This window comes from Eupeodes corollae, chromosome 1 (genome assembly GCF_945859685.1).
Source record: "Eupeodes corollae chromosome 1, idEupCoro1.1, whole genome shotgun sequence".
In the NCBI taxonomy this organism is placed as follows: Eukaryota; Metazoa; Arthropoda; class Insecta; order Diptera; family Syrphidae; genus Eupeodes; species Eupeodes corollae.
The window spans coordinates 158,715,389-158,735,224 of record NC_079147.1 but is presented as its reverse complement, the minus strand read 5'-3'; the positions used below and the strand labels follow the sequence as shown (position 1 = coordinate 158,735,224).

The following is a 19,836-nucleotide window of genomic DNA, read 5'->3' as shown; positions in this document are numbered from 1 at the left end:
AAGCCTTGACATCTATCTCTAGAGATCCAGAGCAAGCTCCAGACAAAAAAAGCGAAGCGCTAAGCCTGTCTTAAGAAAATGTCAAAATTGAAGTTCCTCATTTTAACAGAAATTTGGAGCACAATATTAGAAAGAATTCATAAAACCAGCAAGAGCCTTCAAAAAGAAACAATAACTATTGACGTGCGTTGCTGCCAATTTACTTTGTTTACTTTGTTCTTTCATATATGATCTAAGGGGAATTTTAATAAATTTGAAGCGTGTGCCAAAATTCAGAATCCGGATGCTAATTAAAATACTTATTGCAACGAAAAATAGTACGAAGTTCGCGTGCCACATATTTTGATGGTTCTGCACCATCAGTTCAGCTAATTGTTAAAGAAAAGTTTAAAATATCAACTTTTTTTTTCAAATTATTGACACTATTACTTTGCAATTATGCGATCCAATTGTTTCAAGAAATTAATGTATGGTTTGCCTTTTTTTGTCGATTGCAATACTTGACTTCAGTGGAGTTGCAAAATTCTTGCGAACAGTTTTCAAATAACCATAGAGATGGTAATGTAGAAGAACTTGAGGTAGAATGCTTGCACCGTATTTAAAAGAATTCAATAAAGATGTAAATGAAGATCTTATTATAATATCAAATTTTCCATTCCACATTTCCAAAAAATTGCCTGTAGAGTTTTTTTTTTAACTTAGATGGTTTAAATTGCAGTGGAGAGCGTTCATTTTCGAATTTGAACCGGATACAAAATTAACTTCAAAGCACAATGCTACAATACAAGATAAACTAAACAGCTTGTCAATTTTATTAATTGAAAATGAATTACTGAATTATCATTTCGCAACTCACAAAATCAGAAAAGTATGCCTTCAATGATGTTTTATTATATACTTAAACTTACATATACGTATATCTAAAAAAAAACAATAACCGCGTTTTGTTGGAAAATCTATCCATAGTATAGCAGAGTTTTACACGAATAGCAAAAACAATATCCATAGTATGAATAACACCGATAAAAGTAAGAGTAGAATCATACTATGGATGGGTTTTTGACATTAATGTCCTTGTGTGATTTCGTTCTCAAATGTTGGATAGATTGATATTGCATTTGTATCTTGATGGCTGTGTTCGTTGAGTAGTTGTGCATTTGCAATCATGAGTATTTTCCATTAGGGAAAAAAATCAATCTATTACTTTTGATATTAATTAGTTTTGGTAGTGAAAATGGACAAACTGGGCCTATTTTGCAAAAGAAAACAATAGAAAAGATATTTATGTTTTGCTATGTTTATATCAAAGGTTTATCTCAGTTTAGATTTAATAAATCTTCATGGTGTTTCCACCGCACAACAAGATTTTAAATCGATTAAGTTTGACAGCACTCTCTAAAATGCAAATGGTGTTTCGATGTTTCTTATAAAAGTATGCTACCTACTTCATGTGCAATTTTTTTTAACTTCCCATAGTTAGTTATTGTAGGGCCCGTTTTGTCAAATTGAAAATTTTGACATTTCTCGACGTTTCAAGGTACCTAGAGTCGAAATAAAAGATTTTTAGAAAGATGTCTGTGCGTGCGTGTACGTTCGCGACGTTTTTTCGTCGTCCATAGCTCAAGAACCAGAAGAGATATCGATTTCAAATAAATTTTGTTATACAGATAATAAGGCAGAAAGAGCTCTCAAGAAAATTGCGTGGGTGGTTTTTTTACCATAGCAGTTTGAAAAAAGGTGAAAATTTTGGTTAACCCTAAATATCTTACGAACCAAAAACGCTAGAGACTTGAATCACATTTTATATAATATATTGTAACGTGATATCAAAGAAGTATATTTTTTGAAAAAAAAAATCAATTCAACGGTTTTTTTATAAATCAAAAAACTGAATTTTCACCTCCAAAATTTAACGACTAAAATATGATGGAGATGACTCCAAAACAATTTGTTGCAACGAATAATAATGTTGTTGACATCTGATAAAATTTTGAAAAAAATGGAATTGACAGTTTTTGTACAAAAAAATTAAAAACTTAAAAAAAATTAACAGAAGTTGGTAAAAATTGATTTTCGACTCAAATATCTTTTCAAAAATTTGTAATATTGGCTTCAAACAAATTTTATCTTATGAGAAATATTGTTTTCAACATTCGATAAAATTTTCAAAAAAATCGCATCGACAATTTTCTTACAAAAAATAAAACTCTAAAAAAAAACAATACTAAAACTTGGTAAACATTTACTTTCGACTTAAATAGCTTTTCAAAAATTAAAAATATTGGTTTGAAACTCATTTTATTTCACAGAAAATATTGTTTTCGATATTCAGTCCGTTTTTTCATAAAAACTAAAATCTACCAAAAATAGAACGCAAATTTGGTAAAAATTGATACGAGTACATATAGACAAACTTTAAAGCAAGACAAATCGACAGACGGGATGGGAAGTTATCAGTGTGGGTCGCATCCCAGCCTCTTTTTTTTTAATTTGATTAACTCAAAACTGTAATTTTTGTACACAAATATGCAAATAAACAGACCATAACGCATTATCTGTAAAACCAACTCCTCCACACATGTTTTTGTTCGCAAATTTTGACTCGACTCCGATCCCCGAACGGAATCGAGGCGAATCAAGCTCATTTCAACTCGGTTCAGGTATATAAAGAATTGAGGCGAGCTTCAAGCTCGTTTCCACACCACATGTTAATGTAGCAGTCTATGAACAAATCCGCTATTTGAAGCAATTGTTAAATGCATTTTTTTTATATAAGCTCAATTTTCAGATGTTTTCTTAACATTTCTTCTTTAAAATTGTGCATTTTATTAGTTGTTTTTGCTAAGTTAATTTTAGCTTCATCTTCCAACTATGTCAATATCATCGGAATTTCCGAGTAATAGAAGGTTAAAATTTGCCCAATTCTTTCCAGAAAGTTGAAGAAGACGCATGACAGTGCATCGTCTTGTTTAAAAGCTTTTTTGACATAAAATGCATAGGTGAGATCTTTTCCGAGCAGCATGCACATTGCACATTCTGTACAAACGGATAAGTTTGAGAGGGATGCCAAAGCTAGAAATTGCTCTGTAAAGCTCTTCTCTATAGATGCTGTAATACGCGGCTTTTAAATCGAAAAAGAGATGGTCGGTATCGATTTGAATTTCCTGGGTTCTTTTCAAGATCAATGGTGGACTTTCCTAGTCTGAGACCACACTGATAAGGACCTATCAGGTTGTTGACGAATGGCTTCACCCGTTCACATAATATGGTAGAAAAGATCTTATATGCGAAGTTCAGGAGACTGATGCCTCTGTAGTTGGCGTATTCTTCACTATCGATATACTCGTAGCTATCTTCATTTAGTCGAGTTTGGGTAAGCGGAATAGTTGTTTTGTCTCGCCTAGGTTGAGTGTTTCTACCACTCTTTAAGAGGAATTCGATTCGTCATCGCCGTTATACAATTTGAAGAAGTGGGCTTTCGATATTCTCAGCATTAACTGCGGTTCTGCTACGATGTTCCCCGTAATAGTGGTGTTTTTTTGTAATAATTAAGAACTCTTTTTCCAAAATAAAGAGATTTATTATTGAGAACGAGTTTCAAAAGATAAACCACGTCAAGATAGAGATCCTTTCCAGGCAAAGTATAAATTAAATGTGGTTTGATTTTTTTTTTAAAGACTATTAAAATTTTTCCGAGGTCTTCAGTAGGTATTTTTAGCTGCAAACATTAAACCATATACTCTTGATCATCAAAAGTTTTCAGACGGCACAAGAGTATTCGATAAATTATTTAAAAGATTTTAAGTAATCGTAAATATGTAGAAAATTTGTACATAGATTACACCTCATTTAGATAAAAATCCGTCTCCACAAATTATTGTTAGCTTATCATTTCCTATGCGTATAATTTAATAATTATTGGACCTTAATTACTTCGATAACTTTTTCACTTCTAGATTCTTTTAAAGTAGGTATATGAGAGTATGAAAGGTTTTCTAAATACTTTAGTCTTTGGTTTGACTTTGTTCAGTTATAACATCGGGTCGAATTTCATCAGTCCACAAGTAGATTTCTTTCTTAAGAAAAAGTCCAATAATGACGACTATGAACAATGTTACGGATTCCATGTCAAGTTTAGCAAATAACTTTACTTTTGGAGCAGTGGATTATACTGTCTTCACATTGTTGTTGGTTATATCGGCTGTTATTGGTGTATATTTTGGCTTTTTCTCGGGTGATAATGATACTACTGATGAATATTTACTTGGTGGCAAACGAATGAAGCCATGGCCAGTTGCAGTTTCCTTAGTTTCTAGGTGAGAGAAAATATGGATTATAAGACTATTAAAAAAAATGGCTAATTTTATTTACAGTCAGCTATCGGCAGCTTCAGTTGTAACAATACCAGCGGAATTATACGCTTATGGGATATCATTTACGTTTATGATCCTATCAGTTATTTTTGTTGTACCAATCATTTGCTTTGTCGTTGTTCCTGTATTTTATAACAACAATATTTCAAATTGCTATGAGGTAAGTTCAGCCTGAAATGTTATCATTCAAATTCAAAGTATTAATATTTTATCTTCAGTGCACATAAGTTAATTTTTATACATTTCGAAAATACGTACATTAAAATGGCTACCGTTCAAAAAAGATCAACATTTCGAACTCGAAGCATTCAATTAAATTCACATTCTCTTTTTCCATTTGAAAATCCTTAATGAGAAGTGTTTTTATTTCTATTTTATTTTCCTAAAATTAATTGATTGATTGATTGAGTTTTACTGATGTTGTAAAATAGAGCCATAAACTTATGTTTCCATTAACTTTAAAAAATAACCCTTTTAAAAGATAACATTTGACTTCCGCAACGTAACTCCACGAACGTAGAGAATTGATAACATAAGATTTCTTTTCTCAGATTTCTTACAGCAAAAGTGCAAAATTAAAAAAAATTTTTTTTTTAGGAAAACAGAAAACTGTGAAATCTTATGGCCAATTTCTAGAACTTTTCTAGGCTCTTAAACTCGGTTTATTGATAAACTATAACTCGATTGAACTGTTTCTTATTTCTTCATCAAGTTTTGAAGCGTTAGAACTCTGATTTAAATCTTAGTCTGAGATAGAACTTCGATTTAATGACTCTCAAATTTGGGGGTATTAGAACTCGGTTCAGCATATTTTTGCTTCTTTTAAAGGCCTAATTCTTAGGTTAATTACAGTTTTGTATTAAATCAAACCACAAGGCCATCTAATGTGCAATAATAAAATATTTTTAGAAAATATACAAATACGAACATATGGACGGTTTGCAAAAGGTCATGCATATTATCTGCATAATGAAAAACGTTGTGAACGGAGACAGTTTTATGAAACCACTTACTTTTCTTGCACTTTATTGTAGTCTTACATATTTTTGACATGGAATATCCCAGGGTCGTTGTTGTTGACCATGATATAGTCTGCCGTGTTGTTGCTATTTTTCGATTGCAACTACAAATGTGAAAAAAGCTCATAAGGATGCGGATGTTGGAATTGGCACTAACCATCACATTATGCGTACCTTCCTAAAACAGTCTAATTTTACGAAAAATTATTAAATTTAACTAAATACTGTTCGCATACTCAAAAATTTCGTAGTTTTTCGTAAAAGAGACTTTACTCATGAGAGAGTAAAAAATTTCCCCAATAACCTATGTATGAATTTTAGCCCAAGAAATTTCTTTGGGCTGATTTGTGAAAAGATTCAAATTTGATAAAACTTCAAATGTTTCAGGTCAAATGTTATTTTGTCATAAGTAACCTTGACTCGATAATAAAGGAAATTTTTCTTGACAAAATTGACTTAATTGGAAGTCAATTTTTTGGCAACTGGCCAATCAAATGGTAAAAAATTGCTTTACTTTCGAGTCCCTTTTGTCGCCTGCAACTGCTCAATCTCTGCTGCAACAAAAACTGACAAATGTTTTAGTTTTGCTCTCAAAATGTTAGAATTTCGAGCCAGTGATAGCTACAAGGTGCTACAACAATAGCAAATAAAAAACACCTAAGAACTCATTTACATTAAACTAACATCCAAATTTCCTAGAACTCAAAAATGATTTTGAACTGGTGTTGAATCGGCTAAAGTGATAATTGACTAACAAATTTTTGATAGTCAAACTGACTATCACCGAGTTTCCCGTCTGTGTAAGCTAATTCAATTTAATTCAATTCGATTAAGTAATTTCAGAATATATGAGTAATTGTCACAATTCATTGTTGCAATGGTTAAATTTTAAAATGATTTCTATACAATGAATAAAAGTAACAAATTGGCTGTGTTTTAACATTCTTACTTTTCTTGTGTTTTTTTTCGAATTACGTATGCGGTTCGATTTGTAAAAATGAAAATTTTTTGACGTTTCAATGTTAATAGAATCAGAATTCATGGTTCTTCGATAATTTTATCGTTGGATATCTCAAGGATGAACAGAGATATTTAACGAAAAAAAATAGTATTATCTCCAAAATAAATATAGTTGAATGTGGCTCCCTGAAATTACGCCATAGGAAATTACGCCAAAAACTGTTTTGGAAAAAAAGCCCAAACAATTTTGGCGTAAAAAAATAGGAAAAAGCGCCCAAAAACAAAAAGGAAAACACGCCAAAAAGTGTGGAAATTACGCCAAACTTTTGGAAAAAGAGCCAAAATACTAAAATGGAAAAAACGCCCTAAAAAATAAGAACTTTTTGGTGTAATTTCCAAATTAGTTTTGGAAATTAAGCCTTTAAAGAATGAACAGAGCTTTTCCTGGCTTAATTTCCAAAATTAATTTGGAATTAAAGCCCAAAAAGTCTATAAAAGAATCTGAACGTACGACGTAACATGGAGCGGCCCGGTGCAACCCGTGTGGCGCGGTGCAACCCGCGAGGCGCGGCGCGCCGCCCCCCCCCGCCGTTCATTATATCATAGGTACTTGTTCCATTGTTTTGTAGAACACATTTTCTTATACCTTTGTTTATTTCAATTTGTCAATTTTTGTATATGTAAACCTGAAGGACATCTGCCACATTTTTCCGACAACACGGACATTGGTCAACGAAGTTCTTTGCTTTTACACACAATCCATCACTTTTTACTTTCATCTTAGCAATACAATTGTTAATATAACAAATGTAAAGAACATCTTCTTTATACACACATTTTTTGTATAATATATCATAATCAAAACTTTCCATTTGGTCCATCGCTTTATCAAAATGCTCTTCAAAATTCGTGAAAAACATGTAAAATACTGTTCTTTGCCGTTATATATTTCTGTATACCATATGAATACATTCGACTAACATGTACTTTTTTGATTTTGAACAACGAACGGTTAATTTTCTGGCTTTTTTTCCTTATTCGATTAGGAAAAAAAGCCAAAAAGTTTGTTTTGTGGCGTTTTTTGCTTTAAGATTTGGAAAAAACTAAAAAGTTTATTTTTGGGCTTTTTTTCCTTTTTTGTTTGGAAAAAAAGTCCAAAAGCAAATTTTTGGCGTTTTTTCCAAACAAAAATTGTTTGGCCTTTTTTCATTATTCTAAAAGGAAAAAACGCCAAGAAATTTTCGGAAAAAATAGCCAAAAAATCTGGAATTAACACCAAACTCTTTAGGTTCTTTTTCCTAGGAAAAAAAGTCAAAAAATTGTATGGAGAATTTTTGGCGTTTTTTCCATTTTATTTTTTTGGCGTAATTTCCTATGGCGTAATTTCAGGGAGCCGTTGAATGTTACTGTCTTGTGTCGATGTTTTTATTTTCGATTTAAAAAAAAAATATTAAACATTTTTTTTTCTAAAATCAATATCTTTAAAATAGGTCATCAGAGGGGTATAATTTAAAAACTCTATTGTTCGAAAGGCTAAATTTGAAGTTTATCTATTTCTTTTGGTTTTGAACTTATAAGATGAATCTAAAAATTATAAAAATTCAATTTAATATTAAATAAATATAAATGTCTGGAGTAATAAGCGCCTTGATCCGGAATTTTTGGCAATTTTTTTGGTAGTCAAAAGATATTGTCAAAAGTTCAGGCTTTTCTTCTTTTGCTATCTGAAAAGGCTACTCCACGCTTACTCTATCATAAGTTGGTTTTTGACATCTGCATTTTGAGCAACTTTGATGCGTTCTTTGAACGATGTACAGGTGGAGCAAATATCTGTACCGGGAGCCTAAAACCCGATATTGAAAAAATTGTTGAGCACATTTCGGGAAAAAGACTTTTTGACTTTGGTAGAGGGTGTATATTTTATTTATCGAAAAATCTCTACTCAAATATTGCTTGTCTGATCTTCCTAGGCAATAATGAACTTTAGGAATATGGAATCGTTTAATGACTTCCTTAACTGAGTCGCGGTGTTCATACAAATTACCAGACCTCAGGTCACCACCACACTTCTCCCTTGGTGTCTCCCCTCTGCGTAAGATATTTTTGCAGATCCGTTGTAGTCGAACTGTACTGACTTGGAGGACGCTTGTAAACATTTTTTGACTACTCTAAGGATTTCCTGGAACACATGGTGTAGGAAATCGAAATATTTTGTGTGGGTCCTCCTTTCAATCTGTCAGTGCGTTTTTGAAGGTGTGGTTGACCGAAAGCCAACAAAAAGCTCTCCTGCTTGATTTTGGAAATGTTCTTGTGAAACATCTGGAAAAAATTTCATGCGTCTGACGACGGTCTAATTTGTTGGCAGTTTAACTTTTTAACTTTATGGTTGCAATGTGGAATCTGTGGAAGGTCTTTTGTAGAATACCTATAAAAAAAAGTCACGAATACTACCATTTCTTACTTTTTATTCCTTTCTTCAGATTTTTTCACCGAGAAAATGCGAACTTTCTTTCGACCTTTTCCAAACGCAACTTCGTTCAAAAATTCAGATACTTCCATGATCTATAAATACAATATATTTAATTATTAAATGCAAACCTACTCATAAAACATTATTTTATCTGCGAACTTACCAAAGATGTTTGCTTAACAAGAATTATTGCAAAATAGTTTAATCCATGAATACTCTCAAAACAACACGATTTTTAAAAGTGGCTACATTGATTTGCATTGGAAAAGAAGAGTTTTAGTGTGGATTTTGGTTTGTATGGCAATAAATGAGTTTCGAATTGAACGGCTGAGTGGAATAGTGTAGTTTTGAAAAAAAAAACTTCACTTTTTGAGTACTCAAAAGTATAGGAAGTAACAAGTTTTGATAAATTTTAGCTAAATACCTAGACGAGGGCTCTTTTAAAAAACACTATCTCATACTTAACTCATTTTTGGAAAAAGTGGATTAGAAGAGTTTTGAAATTATACCCCTTCAGTTTCTTACGAAATTTTATTCACAATTCCATTTGATGTTCAATGTAAAAGGGTTCGTTGCCAGATTGGAAAATGGAATAAGGAATATTTCTTAAAAATACAATATACAAGTCAAGATGGACTTGTAGCTTGCCTGAAGTGTGTTTTGTAGATAATTATGTTTTTGTCATTTTTGCACGACCGATTGAAGGTAGAGATTAGTAAAATTATGTTCCTAATTTGAAGTCTATGACACTAAAAAATAAAACTTGTTGCCGTAGTCAAAATTTACGTTTAAGAAATGCAGTTGACTGCAATTGAAGTCTTTTATGTTTTATGAGTTATATTTGTTCTTAATCAAAATCAGCTTATTTATTGGTAAATATATTTTTATATTTTATAGTACTTACAACTAAGATTCAACAAACAAACCCGTCAACTTGTAACGTTTTCATTTGTTTGCTCCATTTTTCTTTTGTTGCCAATTTTCACATTCATTCCAGCTTTGGCATTTTCACAAGGTAAATAATTTTAAAATAAATAAAACATACACAAATTTATTACTCACTCGAAATTTTTATTTTCTAGTTACTGGATTCAATATACATCTGATAAATGCAATAGTATCATCTATTTGTATATTTTATACTATGTTCGTAAGTACATTATAAAAATATTAATGATTTATGATTGAATAGATTAAAATCTGAATAGTTTTTGTTTTGTTAATATTCAAACATTTATTTGAAAAGTTATCTTAAAAGAAGTTCGATTTATTTACTAATATTAAGTAATAATTTTTTATTAGGACTGTTTGTTTACTTTATTGTTTATGAAAAATATACTCTTGTTTTCATTACTTATATAAACTGACTGATAACACTGGTCGGCAATAATATAAATAATACTTTTTTTAAAATGTCCTCAGTTCGAATTTTTGTTTTTAATAAATTGTATGATGATTTTGCAAAGTAAAAATCTTTACCTTTTAGATACAGTTTAAATCGTTTTGGTATTTCACTTGGTTTTCGTAATTTCACATCTGAAGTTTCTAAAAACCTTGAATATAATTCCTTTATGTTTTTGAGTGATTCGTTTCAAAGGTAATTTTCATTCAGTAGTCCCCGTTTTTAACATTATTTGTATATATACTTTTCAATATATTCCAAAAACTTGATGTTATCTCCTTGTCTGTTTTTTTTTTTTTTTTAAGAACCATTAAGCATAAATGAAGCTTTTGAAAAATAAGTAAAATACTTAACATTTTTAAATGGAATCTTGGAATAAGGGACTGTAGATTTGGAAAATCACTACGAATTTATTTGAAAACACATATTTCATGAATATAAATAGCCTTAAAAAGCCTATTATTAGTTTTTTTGTATTCTGAATTATAAAATGTTTTGAAAGAATAATTTTGCAAAGACATTCTAGAAGTAGAAGAAGCTAATTTTTCTAAAATAATATTAACGTAAACGATTTTGACGATATTCCCATCGCTACTGAAATAAAAACAACCGCAGACCATCACCGAACCACCTACGTGTTTTACAATTTTTGAAAGCACCTTTGGCTGGGTCTTTTATCAGACCGAATGACGCTTTCTCAAGAACTAAATTTTAAGTCTGCGGTGATTAACTGCTGTGGTCTTTCTTTTCCTTCCATAAGAATTTTTAAGACTGGCAGCTGTTCCGCGCGTTCAACAAAACTGAGGCAAAATTTGTTTACTCCATAAATTGACAATCCATATTTCACTGTCATTTTCTGAAATGTCACATGTCAACTACGTAGGCTTAAAAATTTCCACAGTTATTACCATATAGAAAAAATATTTAACTTTTTATTTTAAACAGATCATCACTAAATAATAAAATGTGACGTCAGAATACGAATATGAATATGAATATGAATATGAATATGAATATGAATATGAATATGAATATGAATATGAATATGAATATGAATATGAATATGAATATGAATATGAATATGAATATGAATATGAATATGAATATGAATATGAATATGAATATGAATATGAATATGAATATGAATATGAATATGAATATGAATATGAATATGAATATGAATATGAATATGAATATGAATATGAATATGAATATGAATATGAATATGAATATGAATATGAATATGAATATGAATATGAATATGAATATGAATATGAATATGAATATGAATATGAATATGAATATGAATATGAATATGAATATGAATATGAATATGAATATGAATATGAATATGAATATGAATATGAATATGAATATGAATATGAATATGAATATGAATATGAATATGAATATGAATATGAATATGAATATGAATATGAATATGAATATGAATATGAATATGAATATGAATATGAATATGAATATGAATATGAATATGAATATGAATATGAATATGAATATGAATATGAATATGAATATGAATATGAATATGAATATGAATATGAATATGAATATGAATATGAATATGAATATAAATATGAATATGAATATGAATATGAATATAAATTGGAGCGATTTTGACTTTTAAATAACAGTGTTATAAAAAAGAATAAACTAATAAACTAACTAAAAAAGTTGACTGTGTCTTCACAGACTTCAGTAAGGCCATTGATAAATAGTGTCATAAAACATTAGCTTCCAAGCTTAAATCACAAGGATTTAACGATAAATTTGTTAGTTGGGTTTTGTCGTACTTACAATAGATCGTACAGCATAGTTTTTAGGAATGAGCGGTCATTATACTTTTATACCAACTCTGGCGTACCACAAGGTAGCCATTTAAGACCTTTACTGTTTATTTTGTACGTTAAGGGCTTACCTTCTGTTATATAACACTTATCTATTTTAATTTACGCTGATGACATTAAAATGTTCAAACGTATTGACTCACTCACAAATCCCCAGGCATGGATGGCATACTGCCAGTTATGCTTCAAAAGTTGCATGATGTGGCAGCTCCATGACTGGAACAAATTTTCAGAGGATGTCTCCTTCTCAAACATCTGCCCATGTCGTGGAGACAGGTCAAAGTAGATTTTATCCCGAAAGTGGGTAGGCAAGGTCACGAATCCGCGAAGGATTTCAGACCAATAAGCTTAACATCTTTTGTGCTTAAAACCTTGGAGCGCATTCTTGATTACCATATTAGATAAATCCTAGTTGGATGACCTCTCGAAAGCTGTCAGCATGCTTATATTAAGGGCAAATCTACGGAGACTGCCCTCCATGACGTAGTACGTACTGTAGAACAAACAATCCAATAATGGATTTACTCTTGCCACCTTCCTAGACATAGAAGTGGCTTTTAACAACGTCTTTTCAGAATTCATAGAAGAATCGCTCGTTAAGTTCGGTGTAGAAGACTTCATTCAAGAATGGATTATTTCCATGCTCAGTGGTAGGAAGATTCGAGCCACTCTAGGCAATACACACGTCAGTAGGGGAACACCCCAGGGTGGTGTCCTTTCGCCTCTTCTATGGCTTCTGGTCATGGATACAATTCTCGTTAAAGTAGAGAGATGTGGAGTGAAGGCGATAGCCTACGCGGATGATTTGGTGCTATTGGTGTCAGGAAAGTACACCTCTGTGATTAGTGAAATCACGGAGTCAGCTTTGAAGAAAATTAGCAACTGGGCCACGAGTTGTGAACTAGGAGTTAACCAAAGCAAAACTGAACTGTTGCTCTTTACCAATAAAACTAAAGTACCGCCCTTCACGCTACCTAGACTCAACGGTCAAATCCTATCATTGTCTTCCAGTGCAAAATATTTGGGAGTTATACTCGACCCTAAACTAAACTGGAAATTAAATATTGAACTACGGGTTAAGAAGGCCTGTCTTGCCTTCTATGCCTGCAGCAAAACTTTCGGCAAAAAGTGGGGACTTCAGTCGAAGATGATTTTATGGACGTACACAGCCGTAGTACGCCCAATCTTAACATATGGTTCGATTGTGTGGTGGTCTGCTCTTAGCAAAGTCTATAATATTAATAAGCTAAAGAAGGTTCAGAGAACAGCTTGCGTGGGCACGACAGAGGCCATGCGTACTTGCCCAACGGACGCCTTAAAAGTTATTTTGGATCTTCTACCATTCGACCTTTTTATTAAAAACATAGTTTCCTGCAGCGCTATTAGGCTGAAGGAATCAAATAGCTGGTTGTCAAAACCTTATGGGCACAGCAACACTACGAAATTGATTCCCTCAGATATTATCTCGGTAGGCACTGACTACTGCACTCCTACTTTGAACCTTAGTAAGGGTTTTAAGGTTATTTTCTCATCGAGAGAAGATTGGGAGGATGACATCGTGTCGATAGGTTTCGACACAACCATCTTTACTGACGGCTCAAAGATGGAGTGCGGAGTTGGTTCTGGGATCTTTTCTGAGTCCCTTAATGTAGCCAAATCCTTTAGGCTTCCTGACTTTGTTAGCGTTTTTCAGGCTGAACTGCTGGCAGTAAGGGAGGCATGTAAGAAACTTAAACAAAACCGAAACCAAAACCGAAATGCGGCTATCTTTACAGACAGTCAGGCAGCTGTCAAAGCCATTAGCTCGGGCATATCCTCATCTTAATTGGTCCAGCAATGTCGCGATGAGCTTGCGAGCCTCTGTGTCAACCTGATCTGGGTTCCGGGCCATAGTGGTATCGTGGGAAATGAACGGGCTGACGAGCTAGCCAGGCAAGGATCGGCCCTTTATAGCTCACTTGCGGAAATGGTTAACATTCCTCTTGGTGCTATGAAGGGTAAAATCTTTTCTATCTACCAAACTGAATCAAACCGAAGATGGAGCAATTTACCCAACTCCATTATATCTAGGAAGATATGGCCCACCTATAACAAAACCCGTACAAACGATCTTCTATGCAGGCCAAGGCAAGACAAAGCCAGGATTGTTGCGGTTTGTACCGGACATTGGCCTATAGGAGTTCATGCAGAGAAGTTGGGTATCTCTTTCAACACCTTTTGCATTCTTTCAAGAACTTGATGAGCTATCTGAAACAAAGATTAGAGACCTAATCTTTCAATCTCTATCAATCTATCCCTTTCAATCAAAGGTCAAACGAGTTTTTGGTATCAAAACGGCGCACTCCAGCGCTAATTGGATCTCAGGTAAGGTTGCCTTGAGATCGCCATTTCTACCTACCTACCTATTGACTCTCTTGACGACAGCATATTCCTACAAGATGATCTAAATAGTTTTCGCGAATGGTGTTTTATAAATAAGCTTTTACTAAAAATACACAAATGAAAATCAATGTGTTTTACACGCAAACAAAACGTTTTGACTTTCAATTATCGATTAGACTCTTTTTATTTGACTAAACTCTTTACTTTACTCAAAATTAACTTTTACAAATCATTATGACTATATTTTTAAAAAAGCAAATAAGATACTCGGATTTATAAAACGGGTTTTACATGAGTTGCGCGACCCTTATATTCTTAAACTTCTTTATATACATATAATTTGTAAGACCAATATTGGAATATGGCTGCATAATATGGGCTCCCTTTTATTCAGTTCATATAAACAGAATAGAAGGAGTACAAAGAAGATTCATGAGCTACTGCCACCGTTTCTTCCCACGATCCAATAGGCTCGAACTTCCACCATACAATCATGGCTGAATCACATACACGCTTCAGCTTCGGCTTCGCCTGACGTTTACGAGTTCAGCCATAGGAATTCAATGCATGCTATCACAATGTAGCTTCGACCTCACGTTTTGTTTGACAATCGTAAGGAAAAGAATGTAATGTAACGTAATGTGACTCCAAACGGAAGCTCTAGTTCAATTATCTGAACATTTGCTTTGTCTGACAGCTCAACAGCTGTGAAAAAATGTCAACAAACTAAATATTTGCTCTTTGGAGGGATGAAATAATAGAAATGTCATTCAAAGCAACCTCGAAGCAGGCCTAACGTAACGGAGACGAAGCCGAAGCTGAAGCGTGTATGTGTTTTAGCCATCATAGGCTCGCACTCATAAATCTTCCACCGCTTTCTAAACACAGAGAGTACATTCAGCTGTGCTTTATAATAAAATTAATCAATGGGTCAGTCATATTTATAGCCGTTCAAGTATTAGAAGACAAGTTCCTTTACGTCCAATTGATTTCAGTTTACAACAAGTATTGCTTCGTGGTATATTCCGTAAGTGATGATTTTAAAAGTAAAACATCTAAAGTACATTTTTTCAATACTTAAGTTTAGCTTTTTTTTTGCAAATTGCTTAAAGCATTGTAAATCTATAAATCTAAGAATAAATATAATATTAGTCTTAAGTTCTAACGTTAGTTTGTTTAACGAATTCATCAAATCAAACAGTGTTCAATAACTCAGATTTATGTTAAATGTGTGACCTGCCCTCAACCCCCAGATTAAAAGTCTGGATCCGCCCTTGGCTAAAACTAACACACAAAAAAGTTAACAAACAGTTGTGAATTAATTTTTTGTAATTTCTCATTTCAGGGCGGTATTAAAGCTGTAGTTTGGACTGATGTCGTACAAGCTGCTGTTATGTTCATCTCGATTGTTCTGGTTTCAACAATGGGTATAATAAAAGTTGGAGGATTGGATACTGTTTTTGAGAGGGCACTAAATGGCGGTCGACTTGATGTCAAGTATAGGCCCTACCTTAATATTTTTTTAAAAATAGTTAAAAAATAATTTTAATTACTTATTTATTTTATGTACGCATAAAGCTGGTCAATGGATCTTAGAGCTCGTACATCTTTTATAAGCTGTTTCGTGGGGGGACTTTGCTTGTGGACTAAAAATATTGGATTCAATCAAACTTGTGTACAAAGATTATCTGCGTTACCATCTTTAAGGGATGCCAGAAAGTAAATATCGCTTACATTTTCATATTATATGATTTAATTTAATTTGTATTGAATTTTTTTTTTTATTTTTAGATGTTTAGTATATTTCTTGTGTATATTTATTGGCGTGATGTTCTTCAACTGCTTAACTGGAATTGTTATGTTTTCGAAATATTTTGATTGCGATCCAGTTACTGCTGGGGTAATATTTAATGATATAATTTTTTATTTATTAAATAACATACCAACATTACTATTCCTAATTTTAAAGATAGTAGAAAAGCCTGACAAATTGGTACCATACTATGTACAAGATATTGTTGGACACTGGAAAGGAATGCCTGGTGTTTTTATTTCATGCGTTTTCAGTGCAGCTTTAGGGTATGATTACATCTTTTTATTTTAAGTTAAAAGTAGAATTATATTCAATTATTTTCTTTAATCAAAGTTCAATGTCTGCAACTTTGAATACTTTAGCAGGAATCTGCTATTTTGATTATGTCAAGCCATTCATAAGACACACTGAACAGAAGGCAAATCTGGTTATGAAAATGATTGTATTTATTACTGGAGTCTATTGTGTGATGGCAGGTTTTGTTGTGGAAAAATCATCTTCAATTATCCAAAGTGTCTTTACCATATCAGGAATCACATATGGAGCGACGTTGGGAGTTTTTTTGTTAGGATTATTAGTACCAAAAGCTCACGGAAAGGTAAGAGAATCCTAATAGATATTTTCAAAATATATACTACTTCATTATCTACTTCTTTTAGGCAGCTTTAATTGGTTTTATATCGGGCGTGATTTTAATGGTTGGCTTGATATCTGTCACTCAATATAGAATACAAGTAGGTGAAATAAATTACAAAACTTTACCAGCAAGAGTGGACGGATGCGATCGTTTAAATGTTACTTTACATAGTTCAATGTATGATATTGAAATTGTGATTTTTTTTTCAGCTATTATTCTCAATTTTATTGTATTATTTTTATTTTTATAGATTTACTGAAAATGCAAGTTCAGTAGTTTCAGAGGTCCGAGAGTATCCGGAAGAGTTTTCTATATTCGATATTTCTTTCAGTTGGTATAAGTTTATTGGTATGATTTTAGTGTGGGCCATTGCAATACCATTGAGCTTTATCATTCCGAATAATAAGAAGCTTGATCCTAAGTTAATATCACCAGTAATATCACAATTTGTAAGATACAATCCTGTAAAGACTGACGATTGCATTCTGAAGGAAAAAGAAATGGAATCTATGATGAGATGAGAAAAAAAGAAGTGTGTAATAAAATTAATTAAAAGAAGCTTTCCTGTTTTTGTTTCTTTCTTGTTACTTGCTCAAAGAAATGTTCTATTTTTTCGATGGTCAATCTTATTAAGTTGCAGAATTTAATTAAATAAAGTAAAATTCTTTAGGTTGAATAAAGAAACGTAATTTCTGAATTTCACTTAACATTAATTATAATAAATAATGGACCGGCTATATAATTAACAAATTAAATGAACTAAAAATAAAATATTCTTGTGCGGTGAAAATACCAAAAATATTTATTTATTTATCTAAACTGAGAACAACCTTTGGTGAAAAGATAGCAAAACTTAATTATCTTTTTATTGTTCTCTCTTGCAAAATAAGCCCAGTAAGTCCATTTTCATTAACAAAACTAAATAATATCAACAGTAACAGATTGATTTTTTTCCCCAATGGAAAACACATGTTACCAAATGCACAACTAATCAACGAACACAGTCATCGAGATACAAATGCAATATCAATCGTACCAACACTTGAGAACGAAATAACATAAGCCCATTCGAGAGTCGTATAAATGTCAAAAACCCATCCCTAGTAAGATTTTACTCTAACTTTTATCGGTAGTATTCATACTGCGGATATTTTGGAATATACTATTGATAGATTTTCCAACAAAAAAAGCATAAGATGAAAGTGGTTTACATTTAAGAAATAGAGAGCGTGAAAATATAAACGACTCCATGGCATAGTTGTTTAAGCTTTTTGATTTAAAAGCAAAAAAAGTCAATTATTTTTTAATAAACAAAAAGTGAAAGAGTCACTGAGTTTTTATACCAACATTGTCTTGGCGCCAATAGTTGATCTCAATCAAGTGACAAAAAGGGTAGATAGAGAAGCAGAAATCGCTCAGGGAACGTTACTTGGTCCTAAATTATTTAATGTATTTCTACATGACACGAGTAATGCTTTTTTGAAACTCAGAATTCGAGACTGAGGCATTTTTTTATGAAGATTTTAGGCCTTACATCCCATTAGACAAAATACAATATGCTTCACGGAGCCTACTGTCGTACTTGAGCTCTTTAGACTTAAATCAAATTGGAAAAATGTCATACGAAAAAGGACACCGAAAAGCTGTCTGAATTCGGACTGAAAAAGGGAAAAAGTAAAGGGTATCTTTCAGATGGGATTTGGAAATGTTGAAGTCGAAAACCAGCATAGCAGCGTTGCAGTGACGAAAAATTCTGGACATTGGTTCAAAGTGCCCGTAATTAGTGTGGTGATGAGGGAAAGAGAAAGGGAAAAGGGTGAAAAGTTAGTCAGATTTCGAGGGTTGGTGTTAAGATGAATTTCACTCAGGAGTGCCGGGAAATCAATATTGTCCACTAACAATTGGTGAGCAAATAATATATCAGCGTTTTTGGGTCAAATATATAAGGGTAGCAATCAGTTTTAAGGACACGTAAGGCAAATCGAACAAAATGTCTTTGAACATTTTCAATTCTTAGTAAATGGTTTCCATAAAAGGGAAACCATACTTGGCATGCATATTCAAGATGAGGACGGACTAGGGAAATGTAAAGCGCTTTAGTTACATAGGGGTTGGAAAATTCTATTCTATCTATTATTATCTATTAGCTTTATTAATAATTTTGTTCAAATGGGAATGGAAATTTAAGTGTTTGTCACACATAATACCAAGATCTCTAATAGAATCGACTACGTTGACGGCGTCATTAAGGAAGTAGTATACTCTATGAGATTGGATTTGTTTGCCCGAAAAGGTCATTTGTTTACATTTTCCTACATTTAACTCTAGGAAATTATGCATGCACCAAACAAAAAAGGTATTAACATCATTTTGTAAAAGTAAGGAATCAGATAGAGTAGAGATAATCTTAAAAATTTTCTTATCATCCGCAAACATTAGGATATCTGAGTTTTTTTTAAATTTAAGACAGACTTCGTTAACAGATAAGACGAAGAGAAGGGGGCCAAGGTGACTACCTTGTGGGACTCCAGAAGTTGCATGTATGGGACTGGAGATGGAGACTGAGTTACGGAAGAGGACTCTATAAGTTCTATTCGCAAGTTAGGAGCCTATCCAGTTTGTAAACATAGACGGAAATCCTAGGGCACTTAGTTTGAGATAAATTTTCTTATGGGATATTTAAAGGCTTTGCTGTAATCAGTGTATACAACATCAACTTCATTACCATTCTCAAGGGCTGACAAAACTTTTGATACAAATTCAATTAAGTTAGTCGTCGTGGATCCACCTTTAAAAAAACCATGTTGAGGGGAGGAGAATAAGGGCTTGCAATGGAGATAAAATGAATCATAAACTAGGCTTGTAAAAAGTTTTTGGATGCATGAAAGTTTCGCAATAGATCTATAATTGTT

General features: G+C 32.4%; 1 protein-coding gene across 1 annotated transcript; it reads left to right on the top strand.

The window, feature by feature from the left end:
- The first annotated feature begins 4,020 nt into the window (after nt 1-4,020).
- LOC129940748 (sodium-coupled monocarboxylate transporter 2-like) lies at nt 4,021-17,449 on the top strand. Its single transcript, XM_056049193.1, has 11 exons — nt 4,021-4,316; nt 4,374-4,533; nt 9,720-9,837; nt 9,905-9,972; nt 15,820-15,971; nt 16,053-16,193; nt 16,266-16,374; nt 16,444-16,553; nt 16,621-16,885; nt 16,947-17,101; nt 17,175-17,449. Exons 1-11 carry the CDS (start codon nt 4,096-4,098, stop codon nt 17,443-17,445), a joined length of 1,770 nt encoding a protein of 589 aa, XP_055905168.1. The 5' UTR covers nt 4,021-4,095; the 3' UTR covers nt 17,446-17,449.
- Nucleotides 17,450-19,836: the final 2,387 nt, after the last annotated feature.

What these genes read in the sequence shown, in the direction of transcription:
- LOC129940748 (XM_056049193.1), top strand. Translation starts at nt 4,096, where the DNA reads ATGACGACTATGAACAATGTTACGGATTCCATGTCAAGTTTAGCAAAT. An exon ending in GCAGTTTCCTTAGTTTCTAG is followed by an intron (nt 4,317 to 4,373) that starts GTGAGAGAAAAT and finishes TTTTATTTACAG; the next exon opens with TCAGCTATCGGCAGCTTCAG. An exon ending in GTATATTTTATACTATGTTC is followed by an intron (nt 9,973 to 15,819) that starts GTAAGTACATTA and finishes TTCTCATTTCAG; the next exon opens with GGCGGTATTAAAGCTGTAGT.